General features: G+C 43.8%; 1 protein-coding gene across 1 annotated transcript in view; it reads right to left on the bottom strand.

Moving 5' to 3' along the window:
* NR2E1 (nuclear receptor subfamily 2 group E member 1) overlaps positions 1-19,845 on the bottom strand; it is a 55,749-nt gene that overhangs the window by 27,728 nt on the left and 8,176 nt on the right. The window contains exon 2 of the mRNA XM_075597569.1: positions 1,086-1,231. Coding sequence (XP_075453684.1) covers positions 1,086-1,231 — 146 coding nt within the window. The remainder of the gene's footprint in view (positions 1-1,085; positions 1,232-19,845) is intronic.

Here is a 19,845-nt window from a genome sequence, read left to right as displayed (position 1 = left end):
AGTCCTGCGTGTTAAAACCGCTTTTAATGACAATTTGCTTATGGACATTGATTTGGGCAAATGCAAAATTAGCATTACTTAGATTTCAATCACCAGCCTTAGTTACACATTACAAAAACGAGGCGCTGTGTTTTTTTATTTTTTATTTTTTCATTAACTGTTGTCAGTTTCACTGCAAAAGTGATAAATGACATATATGCTCTGCAGTCGCACTAACGAAAGACCAATCCGCCTGTGTCTTGCTCAACAACTTCCAATTCTACTATCTGGCAATGTTTCTCCCTGTCTTCTATGTATTTTCTTTATGCTGCGGAAACTATTGCTACAAAAGTAAAATAACAAGTAAGTATATGGTAATAGCCTAATATGAATAATAAATAGGTTAGAATAATGTCAATTTCATCTCGCATGCAGTCCTCTCGCTGCATTTATATTTAGAATTTGCCACGATGCACAAATAATGTGCTATGAATGCAGTGCACATTCCCATTTGCTGTATGAGAATTTCAAGGAGACAAGATTCCTACAGTGAAGAAAGGTAATAACTGTTCTTAGTTTACAAGCAGATTTACACTCCTGAATTAATTCAGATCAATCCATGATTGATTATGTGAACAGTTTGGCTGCTAGAGGGATCTGGCCGTGTCAGATACTGTACTTCTGACAGCAAGATGTTGACAACGATCATTCGTTGTCCCTGTAACATGATAAAAACATATCAGATCTAGGGTAGAATAAATAAAATACAGCTTTGGGTATGTATTTCACATATCGTTTTGTACATAGTGGAGTATAACTGTGCAAAGTCCGTATTGGTCATTGTCTGGAAAAGTGTAGATTCACTGCAGGCTGCAATACCTAAATGATATAACATTAGAGCTCTTTGTAGATGTAATGATGTGCATAGAGATTTCAACAACGTATGACACGTACAAATAATGCAACTGTGAAACATTTCCACATGTCTATTTCTGTGGTCCTAATAATCACTTTGGAAAGTAGGTGATATAAAAAAAAATTAATAAAACGAAATGTTTTTTTTTTTTTTAATTTATATTGTTAAAGTAATAGAGTAAGCGACTGACCTGATTCCCAGATTTACAGACGTAAGTTCTATTCCTCCTGATGCTTCTTTTGAAGAACCCTGAGCACCCGTCGCAGGCGTACACGCCGTAATGTTTCCCCGAGCTGCGGTCCCCACATACTTTGCAAGGTATGTCCAAGATCCGACCTAAGAGCAGAAAACAAACAACTGAGGCACAGGAGATGGGGGATTGTTCATCGTAGCTCCGCTTGAGACCATTCTACATTTTTTTTCTGGGGGGGTTTTCTTCTCATAAATATGGGTCATTAATTTAATTCCTTTGGCCAAAATATTTTCTAGTTAATATTTATTTTGCTTTGTCCTTATATGCATTATCCTTATACAACAAAAAAGGAAGCGCTCTAACTAGATCAAAGTCCAAACTTGAATAGGATTGGTGTGGTGCAGCGTGAAGAGTCGAATTGTTCCCAATTCCCAGCAGCAATAGATATCCAAAATAATCAGCGCACCTCGTTTCATGGGAAGAAAATAGAAAGAAGAAAAAGAGCACAATAGTGAAGCAAGTTCACAGCATATAACTTGTGTCTGTAGATGGTGAGATATGCACTTACATTTCAGTGCCTGTTCTCAGGCATGTAAAGGTATCTTTTAGGCGTCTTCACCACCATGAAGTCATCACAAGATTCAAAGGAAACTAGTCGGCGTTCTATGTCACTTCCGGTTCCTGGTGCTTCAGTGAAACTGGTCCTTCCGGCAACCCTACGCGTTTCGAAGGCGGTCCTTCTTCGTCAGGGGTAAGTATGGTATGTTCCGGTATACCTTCCTTATATATCCCTCTCTTTCTCAGCAGTGAATACTTTGCCTTTACATTTATTTAGAAAAATAGTGTAGTGAGTGATTCAGTGAACTGGCAGCCTGTTCACTGAATCACTCACTACACTATTTTTCTAAATAAATGTAAAGGCAAAGTATTCACTGCTGAGAAGGATATATTTTGATTATATTGGATATCTATTGCATTATCCTTACCAGTGTTATGTTAACGCTTTTTAACCTTATTCATCTTTTGTATGTCTTTTTTATTCGTCATTTTTTAATATTCTTTTAATATTGTTTTTTGTCCGTTCACAGACTAAATAAAGTTTGTTTTGCTCAATAATTTGTCACCTGACTGCCGTGGCCTGTAGGAATGAGCACTGCGTCAGCGCGACCCGATTGCAGGTCGAATGGTGATGACATCACTTCTGTAAGTCAATGGCGCTAACGGTTGCCTTTATAAGTGTTAATTAGTATGTTGGAACGCACACCTTGATAAAGTCTCGTGGGACGAAACGAATAGGTGCGTTTCTGCACTGCTTTTCTTTTTGAGCTGAAATAACATTTTCATTGTAAATCGGAGTTGCCCTGGAATATTATTATCTTGTTGAGTTTGGCTGTGCGCCTGTTTTCTTCTGCATACATCATTTCTACCATTGAGGACTGCACACCGTGGAGTGATGGGCCTGTCTGGGATTAACACTGCCAGGTAATGGGCAACAGCCCTGATATACTTACCTATAGCTTGTGTTCATTATAATCTTACCTATTGGGAATAAATACAATAAGGGCCAATTATTGTGGTTGTCAGGTGGACACCATTAGGTCTGTAATTCCCTCACATATGGACTTATTGATTATGGACATGTATTGATACGGACATTTCAACCACACTCTTGATACTGTATATATGGAAAATTCAAGTTATAAAATGATTAGAGCATGCATGTGATTGTGAGCACCATCCACCATCCACCATCCACCATCTTTCTGTATTATTGTTTTGTTTCCTCTTTTCTTTATGCAGTGGAAGAACTACAAAAGACACAGTATACAGGCATACCCCGGTTTAAGGACGCTCACTTTAAGTACACTCGCGAGTAAGGACATATTTTCAATAGCACCATACCCCTGTGTCCGTACGTTCGCTTCGCGAGTACGGACACTTTTTCTGCCCTACAGACCGCCGTAGTAGTGACGCGCTGATTCCCCTCGCCCAATATGCAAACGGCAGCTCGCGCATGTGCCTGTCAGTATGTCCGGAACAGCAATACCGGCTCCCTTCCTGTACTGAAGCATCGATAAGTGGAAAAAGGTAGTGCTTCACTTTAAGTAAATGTTTTCTTTATATACATACTCTGGACCCGTTGCGTACGTTAATGCGGGGTATGCCTGTAAAATAGGCAGTGCCGGAACTGCTGATAGGGTTTACTGTGACATGGTTGTAGGCTTCAAATATTTTGGTCAAAGGATTAACCCAAATGACCCATATTTATGAGAAGAAAAAGCACACAAAAAAATGTGCATGAAATTTATTGTATATAATGTATACCCTGTTCATTTATGTAACTGTATTTGTAACCATGTATTATTTGTCTTAACTCTGTGCCCAGGACATACTTGAAAACGAGAGGTAACTCTCAATGTATTACTTCCTGGTAAAATATTTTATAAATAAATAATATAGTAATGTACTAAATCATGTGTCCTATGGGATGTGCATTGGTGCTTCAATGTTTCCTGCTGTATATTTGAGGTCACTTTCAAAGTAGCGCTTCAGTTGACACAAATTAATTTATACATATATCCTATTGTGGTCCTGGGTTTTGAGCTTGCTTAGATTGTATATGTTTAATTGACAATTCCACATGTCCTTACAAATAATAACAACCCCTGTATATGCAATGTCGGCAAAGGGGTTAAGTGAACATTTAACTTAATTAACCCCAGAAGTGCTATAGGGAGATATGCATTACGCGGGAGTTAACGACATTTGTATCGCCTCAATTGCATTGCTTAAGCCGCCTCTTTCAGCATGAAGGTTTGGTTAAAAAGACCTATGTAAACCTGCCTTTTATTTACTACGGCAGATTGGGAAAGTTCTGGGGTTGAGTTCAGGAGAGCCTAGTTGTTTTAATATAACTCTTACATTTATTATGGAAAGGGATACATTTGGTGTAATGTTATAATAATAAAAACAAACACTGGCTCTTGGCTGCAAAACTGGGCTAAAACAAGTGCACATTTTTTTTAGATTTTATTTATTTAACAGTACTCTTGTTGTTGACAATGTTTTATTTGCCGCCCTAAAGGGGAATTGACACGGAATTGTGTCCGGCTTTTAAAATGTACTCCTACCTGTTTGTAAAAAGCAAACATGCAAAGAAACAAGCGGACCCCGTATAATCTATAGATGGCTGTTAGTTGTGGCACCAGAAGAGGGCCTTCAAATATGCATCAAACACAACCCCTTTTGTTCATCTGCATACAATTAAGGCCGCGCATCTAGTGCGCGCGACGGGTGCCGTCGCCACCCGCAAAAGTTGTATATCGCTTTGCAGCGACGCCGCGAGCGACCTGGCCATTGATTGGTTCAGAGGCTGTCACATGTGAACAGCCTCTGAAAAAATAAAATTTGACCGGCTTCCAAATTTCACGCCGCCCGCGTCGCTCCCGTCGCTCTGTCGCATCGCGCTTACTATAAGCGCACGCGACGCCGGCAACACATTTGTTTTGCCGCGACGTCGCTTCGCCGTCGTCGGCACTATAAGTGCAGCCTAAGAAGCTATCAATGCAGAGACAAGCAGATTTCATTTGGACGCAGAATGATGTGACTATAATTTGTGAGTCTTGGGCAAACGCTGACATAATGTACGTATCCTGAAGAGACTTGAGAAGCGACTGCTCTGCTCTAATAGAACACAAAAACGTAAAAGCATAGTTAAAAGATGTTGATTAATAGGATTATGTTTCCTGTGTTGCTGTGCAACAGCTCGTACTTTTTAATGCCCGTTTACCCCGGGCCAGGGCTAAAGTATGATATTCACACGCCTGTAGACTGCAGCCAACAATACTTGCCAACTAACTTCAGGGTTCAGTGGCAATGATCCAGTCCTTATTATAGGAGTTAGTTACTGTAGGTATATGTTCCTAATAATGCATCTACATGTAGTGCTGCCAGTGCATAGTATCTGCCTCCGGGGAGCTTGCAATTGTTGGTAGCTGAGTAACAGACGGGAGTTATCAGAGGGGTCATTTATCCAAGACTCGAGGGTTTAAACTGGTGCAAATACTCTGCACTAAATTAAACAAGAAAATCTTTATGGTTTCAATCGACATCGTTTTCGTTATTAAATCTGCTGGTGTTTTTGGCCTAGTTTTGCAGTCACGATGCTTTGATAAACTACTCATTATATTTGATGGATAATCAAGGATTTTTTTAAAAACTCATTAAAATGCACTTTGCTGGTCCACGTGTCAAACGTTCTCTTAATGGGGCCTGCCCAAGGATCACAAAGATACATGTGGTATGAGATCGAGTCACTAAGCGTGGGCACGTTTTCTTATGGGGTGAGGGGTTCTGAATTAAATTGCTCAAACTTTTTGAAACAAACGCAAACACTTGCGAAAAAGTTCAACGTTTCAAAAAGTTCACCCAAATGCAGCCCTTTTTATTTCCAAAAAACCCCCCAAAAAAACAAAACCAATCAAGTTCTGACAAAAACGAGAACATAAAGATGTTTAGAACCAAAACAGTAAAAGCCCCCCACCCCTCCGCGCTTACAAATCACCACACATTTTGCTCTGCACTACCACCAGAAAAAAAAATCACTATTTTTGGTAACTTTGAAAAGTAGTGGGAGCTTTTTTTATCTTAGAAATGTAATGTTGTTTTATTGAGTAAGATACTTTGTAAGCTGTGATGAGAATATTATGGGACATTCACTAATACCCTCCTACCTGTTGAAGTGGGTCAGAAACCCCCTCGTGTGCTGGGCAGAGGCAGACTGAATCGCAGTACAGAAGTGTGACTGATCCTTGATTTAAAGCTGCCACGGGAATTGGGAAGGAGCTGTGTCCGAACGTCAAAGTAACATGGCACTAATTTTTTATTAGAGACTGCAACATTTCTGGTCCAATCAGAACCTGATGAAAGGTCCCGATTGGACCAGAAATATTGCACTCTCTGTTTCACTAAAAGTTGCATACTACCCCGTCAAGGGGGTTAACTACTTTGACGTTTTAGGACAATACATAAATTTTGGCCGCACTCTTTAATAACCTTTTACCCAAGGTCACCTGTATTGCTCCAGATTATTTTCATCTGTGTTACTACTTTTTTTTTTTATCTACGGTTGCAGAATGCCACTGCTTTCGTATTTACACTTCTCTTATTAAAGTAAATATACTTTTATTTTGAAAAAATAAAATAAAAAAGTAATAAGCCATAGTTATGAAACACTGACCGAAGCTCTTATTCAATATACTTTGAAGTTGCTTTCCTGAGGTAGTGAAGATTTTAGGCCTAGTCATCTGAATGGGGCTAAACTCCTCCCTTGCAATGAGAAGTGGCTTCAGGGCCTACTGAATAACATGCAGAATAACTTGCTCCTGGTGACATGCCGTTTTTTTCCTGCCTTTCCGTAGACGCGGGCAATACTTTGCGCAAGATTACCTGCTGGGCCTACAGAACAAAGCTGATATGACTACTTCAAGGCCATTTCCTCTCAATTTTAATATATACTTTACTTATCTTCCTGATTGTGAACAAAAACAACTCAAACTTTTAGGACTGTGTCCTACTTCACAGTAAAAACCTGATTCATGTGACAAGCAAACAAACGTTCCCCTTGTTTATTATAAAGTCAGTATTGCTCCAGGAGAGGATCTCCGAATCTATAGAAAATGCAGTGGAGATGGGGGAGCATTTTTTTAAAGTCAAATTTATCAATCAATAATTGGTTTTCATTGGGAATGGTTTTCAATAGTAAATCTGGTGCAGTTATTTGGCCCCAGTTTTAAAGCTAGAAGGATTGGATATTAAAAAAAACAACCACACCAGTTTTTGGTTATTTGCACACAATTAAAAGAAGTAGTTGGCGCAAAATAATTCAAGGCTCGGAATTTGGTCTTAAAAAGACTAATAGGGAATTGCATTTGCAAAAAATGTTTGTATATAGACCCTGACATAAAATGTTATGGGGGGGAGGAGAGGAAGAAAAGTGACAAAAAATATCACTTGTGAGCACATTCACGTGTCGGACAGGTCCGTGACCCGGCTTTTCTCCATTATCTCCTAGCATACAGTGCTTCCACTGCAGCAAGGGATTCTGGGTAGTGATATGCAAAAGAGCACTTACAGTGTGACACTTTTTGCTTCTTGTCCATTTTAGCATGGAGCCCTATACGCTAATGCCTGCCGTATTACACAGCGTTTTCAGCACAGCCTGGGTTAAAGACCCTAAAGTGTAGGGCTAAGTAAACTGGCCTGTGTGCGCGATGTACTGTATGACGTCCTAGATACCGCACTTTGCAAGTCTCTCAAAAACTCCCAAAACGTGGGGATCATGTTGCAAAGTAGAACAAATAGAATATAATGAAATGACAAATGTACGCATTGAAACAAAAATAATATTTATACAGAATAGCTGGACGTCTGTACCAAGCTAGAGAAAGTGCCACTGGCAGTGCAGTTCAGGCAGCACGCTGGATAGTTTGCTGATGTTTGGCAAACACAAATCATTTCCCGGTCATTTTTAAAAGGCCGTTTTTATGCTCTGCATCTTGCTGAGTTGGAAGCTTCTCAATCATAAGCGTGTTATATAATGTAAGGAGTTTATTAATGAGTTCGGAAATATTTTCCTAGTGGAGTAAAAACAAAAAACAAAGTTAATTGTGAAGCATGATAGTAATTGCAGAACCTCCCCGAGCAGAGTTACAGTAATTGCAGAGCGGTACAGTAAGTGCAGAGCCTCCCCCAGCAGAGCATTACAGTAAGTGCAGAGCCTCCCCCAGCAGAGCATTACAGTACCTGCAGAGCCTCCCCCAGCAGAGTATTACAGTAACTACAGAGCCTCCCGCACAAGAGCATTACAGTAACTGCAGAGCCTCCCCCACAAGAGCATTACAGTAACTGCAGAGCTTCCCCCAGCACAGCGTTACAGTAACTGCAGAGCCTCCCCCAGCAGAGCGTTACAGTAACTGCAGAGCCTCCCACAGCAGAGCGTTACAGTAACTGCAGAGCCTCCCACAGCAGAGCATTACAATAACTGCAGAGCCTCCCCGAGCAGAGCATTACAATAACTGCAGAGCCTCCCGCAGCAGAGCATTACAGTAAATGCAGAGCCTCCCACAGCAGAGCATTACAGTAACTGCAGAGCCTCCCATAGCAGAGCATTACAATAACTGCAGAGCCTCCCGCAGCAGAGCATTACAGTAAATGCAGAGCCTCCACCAGCAGTGTAGTACAGAAACTGCAGAGCTTCCCCCAGCAGTGTTACAGTAACTGCAGAGCCTTCCCCACAAAAGCATTACAGTAACTGCAGAGCCTCCCATAGCAGAGCGTTACAGTAATTGCAGAGCCTCCCGTAGCACAGCATTACAGTAACTGCAGAGCCTCCCACAGCAGAGCATTACAGTACCTGCAGAGCCTCCCACAGCAGAGCATTACAGTAACAACAGAGCCTCCCCAGCAGAGCATTACAGTAACTGCAGAGCTCCCACAGCAGAGCATTACAGTAACTGCAGAGCCTCCACCAGCAGAGCATTACAGTAACTGCAGAGCCTCCCACAGCAGAGCATTACAGTAACTGCAGAGCCTCAACCAGGAGAGCATTACAGTAATTGCAGAGCCTCCCCAGCAGAGCATTACAGTAACTGCAGAGCCTCCCCTAGCACAGCATTACAGTTACTGCAGAGCCTCCCGCAGCAGAGCATTACAGTTACTGCAGAGCCTCCCTCAGCAGAGCATTACAGTAATTGCAGAGCCTCACCCAGCAGAGCATTACAGTAACTGCAGAGCCTCCCACAGCAGAGCATTACAGTAACTGCAGAGCCTCCCATAGCAGAGCATTACAATAACTGCAGAGCCTCCCGCAGCAGAGCATTACAGTAAATGCAGAGCCTCCCCAGCAGTGTAGTACAGAAACTGCAGAGCTTCCCCCAGCAGTGTTACAGTAACTGCAGAGCCTTCCCCACAAAAGCATTACAGTAACTGCAGAGCCTCCCATAGCAGAGCGTTACAGTAATTGCAGAGCCTCCCGTAGCACAGCATTACAGTAACTGCAGAGCCTCCCACAGCAGAGCATTACAGTAACTGCAGAGCCTCCCACAGCAGAGCGTTACAGTAACTGCAGAGCCTCCCACAGCAGAGCATTACAGTAACTGCAGAGCCTCCCACAGCAGAGCATTACAGTAACTGCAGAGCCTCCACCAGCAGAGCATTACAGTAACTGCAGAGCCTCCCACAGCAGAGCATTACAGTAACTGCAGAGCCTCAACCAGGAGAGCATTACAGTAATTGCAGAGCCTCCCACAGCAGAGCATTACAGTAACTGCAGAGCCTCCCCTAACACAGCATTACAGTTACTGCAGAGCCTCCCGCAGCAGAGCATTACAGTTACTGCAGAGCCTCCCTCAGCAGAGCATTACAGTAATTGCAGAGCCTCCCCCAGCAGAGCATTACAGTAACTGCAGAGCCTCCCACAGCAGAGCATTACAGTAACTGCAGAGCCTCCCATAGCAGAGCATTACAATAACTGCAGAGCCTCCCGCAGCAGAGCATTATAGTAAATGCAGAGCTTCCCCCAGCAGTGTTACAGTAACTGCAGAGCCTTCCCCACAAAAGCATTACAGTAACTGCAGAGCCTCCCATAGCAGAGCGTTACAGTAATTGCAGAGCCTCCCGTAGCACAGCATTACAGTAACTGCAGAGCCTCCACCAGCAGAGCATTACAGTAACTGCAGAGCTTCCCCCAGCAGTGTTACAGTAACTGCAGAGCCTTCCCCACAAAAGCATTACAGTAACTGCAGAGCCTCCCATAGCAGAGCGTTACAGTAATTGCAGAGCCTCCCGTAGCACAGCATTACAGTAACTGCAGAGCCTCCCACAGCAGAGCATTACAGTACCTGCAGAGCCTCCCACAGCAGAGCGTTACAGTAACTGCAGAGCCTCCCACAGCAGAGCATTACAGTAACTGCAGAGCCTCCACCAGCAGAGCATTACAGTAACTGCAGAGCCTCCCACAGCAGAGCATTACAGTAACTGCAGAGCCTCAACCAGGAGAGCATTACAGTAACTGCAGAGCCTCCCACAGCAGAGCATTACAGTAACTGCAGAGTCTCCCCAGCAGAGCATTACAATAACTGCAGAGCCTCAACCAGGAGAGCATTACAGTAACTGCAGAGCCTCCCACAGCAGAGCATTACAGTAACTGCAGAGCCTCCCCAGCAGAGCATTACAATAACTGCAGAGCCTCAACCAGGAGAGCATTACAGTAACTGCAGAGCCTCCCACAGCAGAGCATTACAGTAACTGCAGAGCATCCCACAGCAGAGCATTACAGTAACTGCAGAGCCTCCCACAGCAGAGCATTACAGTAATTGCAGAGCCTCCCGTAGCACAGCATTACAGTAACTGCAGAGCCTCCCACAGCAGAGCATTACAGTACCTGCAGAGCCTCCCACAGCAGAGCATTACAGTAACTGCAGAGCTCCCACAGCAGAGCATTACAGTAACTGCAGAGCCTCCACCAGCAGAGCATTACAGTAACTGCAGAGCCTCAACCAGGAGAGCATTACAGTAACTGCAGAGCCTCCCACAGCAGAGCATTACAGTAACTGCCGAGTCTCCCCAGCAGAGCATTACAATAACTGCAGAGCCTAAACCAGGAGAGCATTACAGTAACTGCAGAGCCTCCCACAGCAGAGCATTACAGTAACTGCAGAGCCTCCCCAGCAGAGCATTACAATAACTGCAGAGCCTCAACCAGGAGAGCATTACAGTAACTGCAGAGCCTCCCACAGCAGAGCATTACAGTAACTGCAGAGCATCCCACAGAAGAGCGTTACAGTAATTGCAGAGCCTCCCCAGCAGAGCATTACAGTAACTGCAGAGCCTCCCACAGCAGAGCATTACAGTAACTGCAGAGCATCCCACAGCAGAGCATTACAGTAACTGCAGAGCATCCCACAGAAGAGCATTACAGTAACTGCAGAGCCTCCCGCAGCAGAGCATTACAGTAACTGCAGAGCCTCCCACAGCAGAGCATTACAGTAAATGCAGAGCTTCCCCCAGCAGTGTTACAGTAACTGCAGAGCCTCCCACAGCAGAGCATTACAGTAACTGCAGAGCCTCCCACAGCAGAGCATTACAGTAACTGCAGAGCCTCCCCAGCAGAGCATTACAGTAACTGCAGAGCCTCCCCCAGCAGAGCATTACAGTAACTGCAGAGCCTCCCACAGCAGAGCGTTACAGTAACTGCAGAGTCTCCCGCAGCAGAGCATTACAATAACTGCAGAGCCTCCCGCAGCAGAGCATTACAGTAACTGCAGAGCCTCCCACAGCAGAGCATTACAATAACTGCAGAGCCTCCTGCAGCAGAGCATTACACTACCTGCAGAGCCTCCCACAGCAGAGCATTACAGTACCTGCAGAGCCTCCCACAGCAGAGCATTACAGTAACTGCAGAGCCTCCCACAGCAGAGCATTACAGTAACTGCAGAGCCTCCCACAGCAGAGCATTACAGTAACTGCAGAGCCTCCTGCAGCAGAGCATTACAGTACCTGCAGAGCCTCCCACAGCAGAGCATTACAGTACCTGCAGAGCCTCCCACAGCAGAGCATTACAGTAACTGCAGAGCCTCCCCCAGCAGAGCATTACAGTAACTGCAGAGCCTCCCACAGCAGAGCATTACAGTAACTGCAGAGCCTCCCACAGCAGAGCATTACAGTAACTGCAGAGCATCCCACAGCAGAACATTACAGTAACTGCAGAGCATCCCACAGAAGAGCATTACAGTAACTGCAGAGCCTCCCACAGCAGAGCATTACAGTAACTGCAGAGCATCCCACAGCAGAGCGTTACAGTAACTGCAGAGTCTCCCGCAGCAGAGCATTACAGTAACTGCAGAGCCTCCCACAGCAGAGCATTACAGTAACTGCAGAGCCTCCCACAGCAGAGCATTACAGTAACTGCAGAGCCTCCCCCAGCAGAGCATTAGAGTATACCAGGACTCTGGCTAGGATATCCCTCTCATGCTGACGTCATCTCCATAGGGATTCGCCCTTCAAGACAGCTATGCTCCGTTCCTGATGGTAGCCTCCGGAGGTACTTCAAGGGGTTTAGTAGTGTCCACAGGTGGCTGTTAGGGCTCCCTGTTCGAAACCGCCACGCAAATTGGAAAGTCTGTTTGTGGCAGGCTTCACCGCGGCTCGACACAGTGCGGCTTCGTTCCGGGACGCCACGTGATGACGTCACTGTGTCCGCGACCCTTCGATCCGTCGGCAAGAATGTAAACAGTCTCTCACAGGATAAAAGTTCCACACAGTGTGGCGGGTGGACAGACTGACTGCACGTGGTCTGCACGCGCGCGTAACAGGGCCAAGGGATCGCGCATCCTGAGCGTCTGTCGTGGCAGGGGTTCACAGGAGACAGGGCCCAGACGGGTTGAAGTCGGAAGCTGGAGGGACCCAGAGTACATGACTGAGGCCCAGTCACAAGAAGATGTTTAGCAGGAAAGAGTATTGATTTTATTATCTACAACACTGTGTGGAACTTTTATCCTGTGAGAGACTGTTTACATTCTTGCCGACGGATCGAAGGGTCGCGGACACAGTGACGTCATCACGTGGCGTCCCGGAACGAAGCAGCACTGTGTCGAGCCGCGGTGAAGCCTGCCACAAACAGACTTTCCAATTTGCGTGGCGGTTTCGAACAGGGAGCCCTAACAGCCACCTGTGGACACTACTAAACCCCTTGAAGTACCTCCGGAGGCTACCATCAGGAACGGAGCATAGCTGTCTTGAAGGGCGAATCCCTATGGAGATGACGTCAGCATGAGAGGGATATCCTAGCCAGAGTCCTGGTATACAGTTGCTGCTGAGAGTGCCCGCTGAGACTACACCAATTCCACACCAACAACATCGAGTGGTAACCAGTGTGATTACACACTCAATGCTTACATAAATCATACTTGATGTACGCAGTTTATATATAGTTATATTCAATACACACTTGTAATACCTACTTCACTATTTGCGTTGTGCGCTGTTTTTTGTTTCCATTTCTGTAGTGTGTTAGGGGGTGCTGAGCCACCCCCTATTATTATAGCAGCAGACGCCATCTTCACTGAACACACGGTTGTGTAATTTATTTTATTTTGAATTTCACTGTGGTTTGTTGTGACCCTGATTTTGGGCTTCACAATTAAAAGGGTATAGGTATTGCACTTTACTTACATTTCTAGAGGTTAAGTAGTTGCGCACGGTTTATTTCTGTTTTTCAGAGCATTACAGTAACTGCAGAGCCTCCCACAGCAGGGTATTTAAAGCCTCCCAAGTAATAAAAAACTAGAAAGTGTTACAATTTACCTGGACAGTCCCAGCTTTCACATCAGAAATAACTATAGATGGCATAAAAGAATTTTTAAGATCACCAAAACCATATTCTCTTTTAAATAGAGTATAACAGATCACTCTATCGCCAATAAATGATGGCTCACATAATCATGTCCCGGTTAACCCTCAGTAGATTTAAGTTAAGAGATAATATAAAGCGTTTTCCCAGAGCTGGAGACAAGATTAGCTCCTGCAGGATTCCTGCAATTTTCAGGTCATTTGAAAATGGTACCAAATACAGAAGTTCCTTACAATGCACCTGATCACAGACACACTATTAGAACGGGTTTGGATTCCTTACAATGCTTCTGATCTCAGATGCGATATTAGAGAGGGTTGGGGTTCAATACAATGCACCTGATCTCAGACACGCTATTAGAGAGCGTTAGGGTTCCTTACAATGCATCTGATCTCAGACACACTATTAGAGAGGGTTGGGGCTCCTTACAATGTATCTGATCTCAGACACACTATTATAGAGCGTTGGGGTTCCTTACAATGCATCTGATCAGACACACTATTAGAGAGGGTTGAGGTTCCTTATGTAGCCATGCCATCTGTGGTTACTAGTTCGCTTCCCTCCTGGCAGTAAGTCCTGGTATAAGCAGGCCTTGCCAGTAGTTGATATGGGGTTTTCCCCCTCCTTGGTACTGCACTTGAGTGTCAGCAGGAGATGGTGACAACAGGCCTGGGCATGACCAATCATGAGTTAGACCTGGTGCCCTTCTCTTAGCTGTACTTAAGGGCAGGTATCGCCCAAATTTAGTAGTGCCTTTCCCCACTTGAGGAAGATAGGTCACACATTAGAGAGGCTGATTATTGGGCCTTCTCCAGTCCTCTTCCCTCCGGGGAAGAGTGAGTGTGGACCATACCTCTGCCGCTGCTAGAGAGGCAGGGAAGAGCTAGGACGGCTGCGGGTGCCCTTGGCCTTTAGTGAAGGTCCAGGGACCATCCTTCAGTGGAAGCTGAGAAGTACTGCATTGGGCAGAAGCCTGCCGTGTAACTGTGCTATATCGAAGACAATAAACCGTTCCTGTTGTTATACATCCTGCCTGATATGTGACCTTACTGGGGGGAGAGGTAATAGTTCTACCGTGGGAGATCACCTTCAGTTCCTGGAGCCTACGGCAGATGGAGGCGCTGTACTGCTAAATGGATATGTAGGGTATGAACCCCAGAAGGCTAGTCCTGTGTCCCCAATACCAACCGCGGAAGACTCAGTCCTCCTGTTGCCAGCAGGTATATGCACCATAAACCGTGGTAATGGCCAAATCTCCCACCGGGTGGGGGAAACACTGTTACACTTACAAGGTATCTGATCTCAGACACACTATTAGAGAGGGTTGGGGATCCTTTCAATGCATCCGATCTCAGACCCCACCCTATTAGAGAGGGTTGGGGTTCCTTACAATGCATCTGATCTCAGACACACTATTAGAGAGGGTTGGGGATCATTTCAATGCATCTGATCTCAGACCCCACCCTATTAGAGAGGGTTGGGGTTCCTTACAATGCATCTGATCTCAGGCACACAATTAGAGAGGGTTGGAGTTCCTTACAATCCATCTGATCTCAGACACGGTATTAGAGAGGGTTGGGGCTCCTTACAATGCATCTGATCTCAGACGCGCTATTAGAGATGGTGTGGGGGTCCTTACAATGCATCTGATCTCAGACACGCTATTAGAGAGGTGGGGTTCCTTACAATGCATCTGACCTCAAGTCCCTGTGAAACTATTGTGTGGGGCTCTGCATGACCTAGAGCCACCACCATGTAAATCTCCAAGCTCTCCCGTGAGGTTTGGAGAAAGAAAAAATATAATTGTAATAAATGAAAGTACTGACTTTTATAAGACTCCACTGAAGTCTACTGCATAGCTCATGCTTTAATTCAGTGAGACTTACATCAAATTAGTGAGAACTGACCATGTGTCCATCATTATAGGCTAAAGCTGTTAAAATTCCTGTCATTATTGAAATCCCTGCTCTCTAATTGGTTAAAATTCCAGGCATTATCCAATCAGTAATGGCCTGGAATTTTTAGCACCCTGCCAAGTTTTTCAGCCAATCAGCTTTCAGTTCTCATTCACAAAGAGTGAGATCAGCTCTCAGACAGGAGAGGTGATTGGACAGAAGGCACCAGCAAGGCACTGACTCCTCCCCCACCCTGCCAGCAGAGAGCTTGGCACAGGAGAGTGAGGGGAAATGTTTGTATGTCTGTTGTGTGTTTTGTGGGTGTAAAGGGGCCAACAGAGTGTTTTATTGGTGTGTGTGTGTGTCTTCTGTTGTTGTGTGTTTTGTGGGTGTAGAGGGGACAGCAGAGTCTGATTTGTTGGTGTGTGTGTGTTTTGTGGGTGTAGAGGGGACAGCAGAGTCTGTTTTGTTGGTGTGTGTGTGTTTTGTGGGTGTAGAGGGGGGCTGCGGTGTGTGTCAGTGGGTGTAGATGGTGGAGGATGGCTGTAGAGTGTGTTTTGGGGGGTGTGTGTCTGCAGTTTTGTGGGTTTACAGGGGGCTCCAGTGTGTGTTTGTGGGTGTAGAGGGGGACTGCTTTGTGTGTTGTGTGTGTGTTTTGTGAGTGTAGAGGGGGGCTGCGGCGTGTGTATGTGTCAATGGGTGTAGATGGTGGAGGATGGCTGTAGGGTGTGTTTTGGGGTGTGTGTGTCTGCAGTTTTGTGGGTCTACAGGGGCTCCAGTGTGTTTGTGGGTGTAGAGGGGGAATGCTTTGTGTGTTGTGTGTGTGTTTTGTGAGTGTAGAGGGGGGCTGCGGTGTGTGTGTGTGTGTGTGTGTGTGTGTGTGTGTGTGTGTGTGTGTGTGTGTGTGTGTGTGTGTGTGTGTGTGTGTGTGTGTGTGTGTCAGTGGGTGTAGATGGTGGAGGATGGCTGTAGAGTGTGTTTTGGGGTGTGTGTGTCTGCAGTTTTGTGGGTCTACAGGGGGCTCCAGTGTGTGTTTGTGGGTGTAGAGGGGGACTGCTTTGTGTGTTGTGTTTGTTTTGTGAGTGTAGAGGGTGGAGGAGGGCTGCAGTGTGTTTTTTGAGTGTAGAGGAGGGGGGCTGCAGAGTGTGTAGACGGGACTGAAGAGTGTGTTTGTGTATATAGAGGGGGGCTGCAGAGAGTGTGTATGTATAGAGGGGGGCTGTGTGTACGTACAATTTCCTTTTAATAAACTAGCAGTAAAAGAAAAATAATGTAAACAATCATGCTGATAAAAATCAATATGACTACAAAAGTGTACTTTTTTATGAAAAATGTAAATAAATAAATAAAAAATAAGCTTACATTTAGCCTATAATAGTAATAATCCCCTCAGAGCAGGGCATTACTGGCCAATAATGCCCTGGCTGGGTTAAAGCCCTCGGCTTCGCCTCAGACCTTCAACTCTTCCAGCCAGGGCATTATTGGCCAGTAATGCCCTGTTCTTCGGGGATTGTTACTTAAGTAATGATCGAATAATATTAGTACTTCCATTTCTGAAAAATTAGGTGAATTGTGTTTGTCAAAAGCAAGTAAAAATAACACCATTTGGCCAACTTTTGTCACTAGTGTGTTGTTCAACCACCACCTTTATGCTTGCCAGTAAAAGTTACCAAACATGCACAAATCTGCTTTTCTATCGTTACAAAACTAACATTATGCATGAAAAATGTGCAACAGAGATACTTTCTGCTAGATATTCATTTAGAGAACAGAAATAAAAATAGTAGAAAAAAGTGAAATTACATGGGCAGTAAAAGTGATAGCGAAAAGTTATTGCAAATATATTAATAAGAGATGTATTTCTACCTTTCTACGTACATCTACATATATGTCATATTCAAATAATAACAATATGTATTCTGGAGAAGAAAAAAACCAATAGAAAGGAATAAAGAGAACGAGAGAACGAGAGAACGAGAAGGATCAGTAAGCAAGAAGCAGCCTGACCTCTGGCAGGATTATCTGTAGATATGAAACTCAAGCATTTGCAGAGCATTGAAAGGCACTTTTACAGTCAGCTTCTTTGCCTTGGGAAAGAGTCAGGTTCTTTTTCGGTAATACTTGTTCATAGTGCATCTCTCAACTTCAGAAAATATTCTCTCTTCACCATCACCAGTACCTACTGTACACATGCTGATGCTGTGATAGAACAAGTTATGTACAGGCATACCCCGGTTTAAGGACACTCACTTTAAGTACACTCGCAAGTAAGGACATATCGCCTAATAGGCAAACAGCAGCTCGCGCATGCGCCTGTCAGCACATCCTGAACAGCAATAACAGCCCCCTACCTGTACCAAAGCAGTGCGCAAGCGGGGAGACTATAGAGCGCGTTACAAATGTGTTATTTACATCAGTTATGCACGTATATAACGATTGCAGTACAGTACATGCATCGACAAGTGGGAAAAGGTAGTGCTTCACTTTAAGTACATTTTCTCTTTACATACATGCTCCGGTCCCATTGCGTACGTTGATGCGGGGTATGCCTGTATGTATTTTTTTAATGAAGGTGCATGTCCCTTCATCGTGTATAATTTGTATATCATAAAATTGGCATTATATTTCTAGAACTACATTTAGACTATTATATTGCATCAATTTGATAAAAATGGAACTATGGTTACCAAAGCATTACGGTGCCTTAGTAATGTTAATGTGCACAGTTAATGTTTTTCTTTTTTCAGTAACCAACCGGTAAGAATAAACAAGGCAGAGAGTTAGTGATAACCAGCGCCCAAGATGCATGAGTGAAAAACAGTGCAAAGAATATTCTGCATTAGAGTTGATAGGAGTAACAAGATTTGTAGTAAACATTAGCACATCTGCATTGAATACGATTAGCATTATATGTCATGATATGAACCATTGTTATCTTCTCACAATGCAAAAAGCTGGCAATTTCCAAGTGTATTATGCCTGTACACCTGCTCTTAAAGGTGCACTGCCTCCGAAAAAGTTTTTGAGATTGACAACATATACAAAATTCCGTTTTATTCCCAAAGATGTAACTCTTAAAGCGCCTGTCTCTGGAATGTGGCACAATGATGAAGACAATTGAAGAACCACGTTTTTGTTGTAATGTGACTTTATGAAAAATATTAAAATGTGACATTATGTTAAATACACCATTAACATGTTGTAAAATTACAGAAATCATGTTACTCCTTTTAAATATAAGGAAGTATATTCCTGGCACTTTTTTTCATGCATGTATTGCACTTTTGTACATTATCTCTACCTTATTTCTTTCTGGCTGGTTAGCTACTGAAAGTAAGAAATGTTTTTTAGCAAGTCTCTTTGATATACTCTGTTCTCTCTCCCTTCGCTGTTCTCACCAGACCACACATGGCTCAATAATAATAAATAGTATTATTATATTTTATCCACCAGACCCCATGGCGCCAACATATTCTGCAGTGCAGTACAATATGGGGGTGAGGAACAAAACGTAACATGCATAGAACGTACAAGAATGTACAACATCATGACACAATAGGTAAGGAAGTCCTGCTCTGAGAAGCTGGACTATATAGAGTACATTAGGGCCTGCAACTCATTGGTCAGCAATGCATGCAAGGTCCAGCTGGCAGTACAAGGGTTAATAATGGTAATATTCCCAGTCAATAGATATTGCAACTTGACTTGATACTTTTTTTTTTATTCTGTAAAAGATATCAAGACATTGCAGAGTAGTACCATATGCACACATGTAAATGGAGGTATGCTTCAAAGAATCAAACAAAGGTAGAGCTAGGTGCACAGATCTGTTTTATTGTTGTTTGACAGCATTTAGACCAAGTGTAAGACACTTTGCTAAACTAAACGTTATTAGTCAGATATTTTACTTGTACAGTAAGTAAAGAAAATGGAAATGAATTGACGCACCCAGATGCAAACATTTTTCATTGTCATTATAATATCTGCATTTGCTAACTCTATAACTATTGGGCAAATTGAAGGAAATTCATCTTCATGTACTGAAGCTTAGAGACTCGTCTCTAATGTCCCTCTAAGCATCACTTTCTCAACACAATGTCCATTGAATCCTTGTATACATTGAAAGTACCCATAGTGGTCTTGGTATCGAAGCAAAAGTGGTGCCATTCTGAGCCGAAAAATCTACACTATGTGTATTAAAGCAACAAATCCCATGGAAAGCAATAGGATTTTTTTCTTTGATACATATGATCAGTGGTCGACAAATCACCAAAAAATCTACTCGCCGAACAAAAAAATCTACTCGCCACCTAGTACCACACGTGTGCTGCTTGGGCCAATAGGAGCTCGCCACGATGTTAAATCCACTCGCCCGGGGCGTGCAAATGTATAGGTTTGTCGAACACTGCATATGATGATTGTTGTGCCTCACAATTGCATCACTTTTCCATGA

The sequence above is a fragment of the Ascaphus truei genome, chromosome 4 (assembly GCF_040206685.1).
Source record: "Ascaphus truei isolate aAscTru1 chromosome 4, aAscTru1.hap1, whole genome shotgun sequence".
In the NCBI taxonomy this organism is placed as follows: domain Eukaryota; kingdom Metazoa; phylum Chordata; class Amphibia; order Anura; family Ascaphidae; genus Ascaphus; species Ascaphus truei.
Note: the sequence above shows the minus strand (reverse complement) of the source record. Positions and strands in the feature narration are given on the sequence as shown.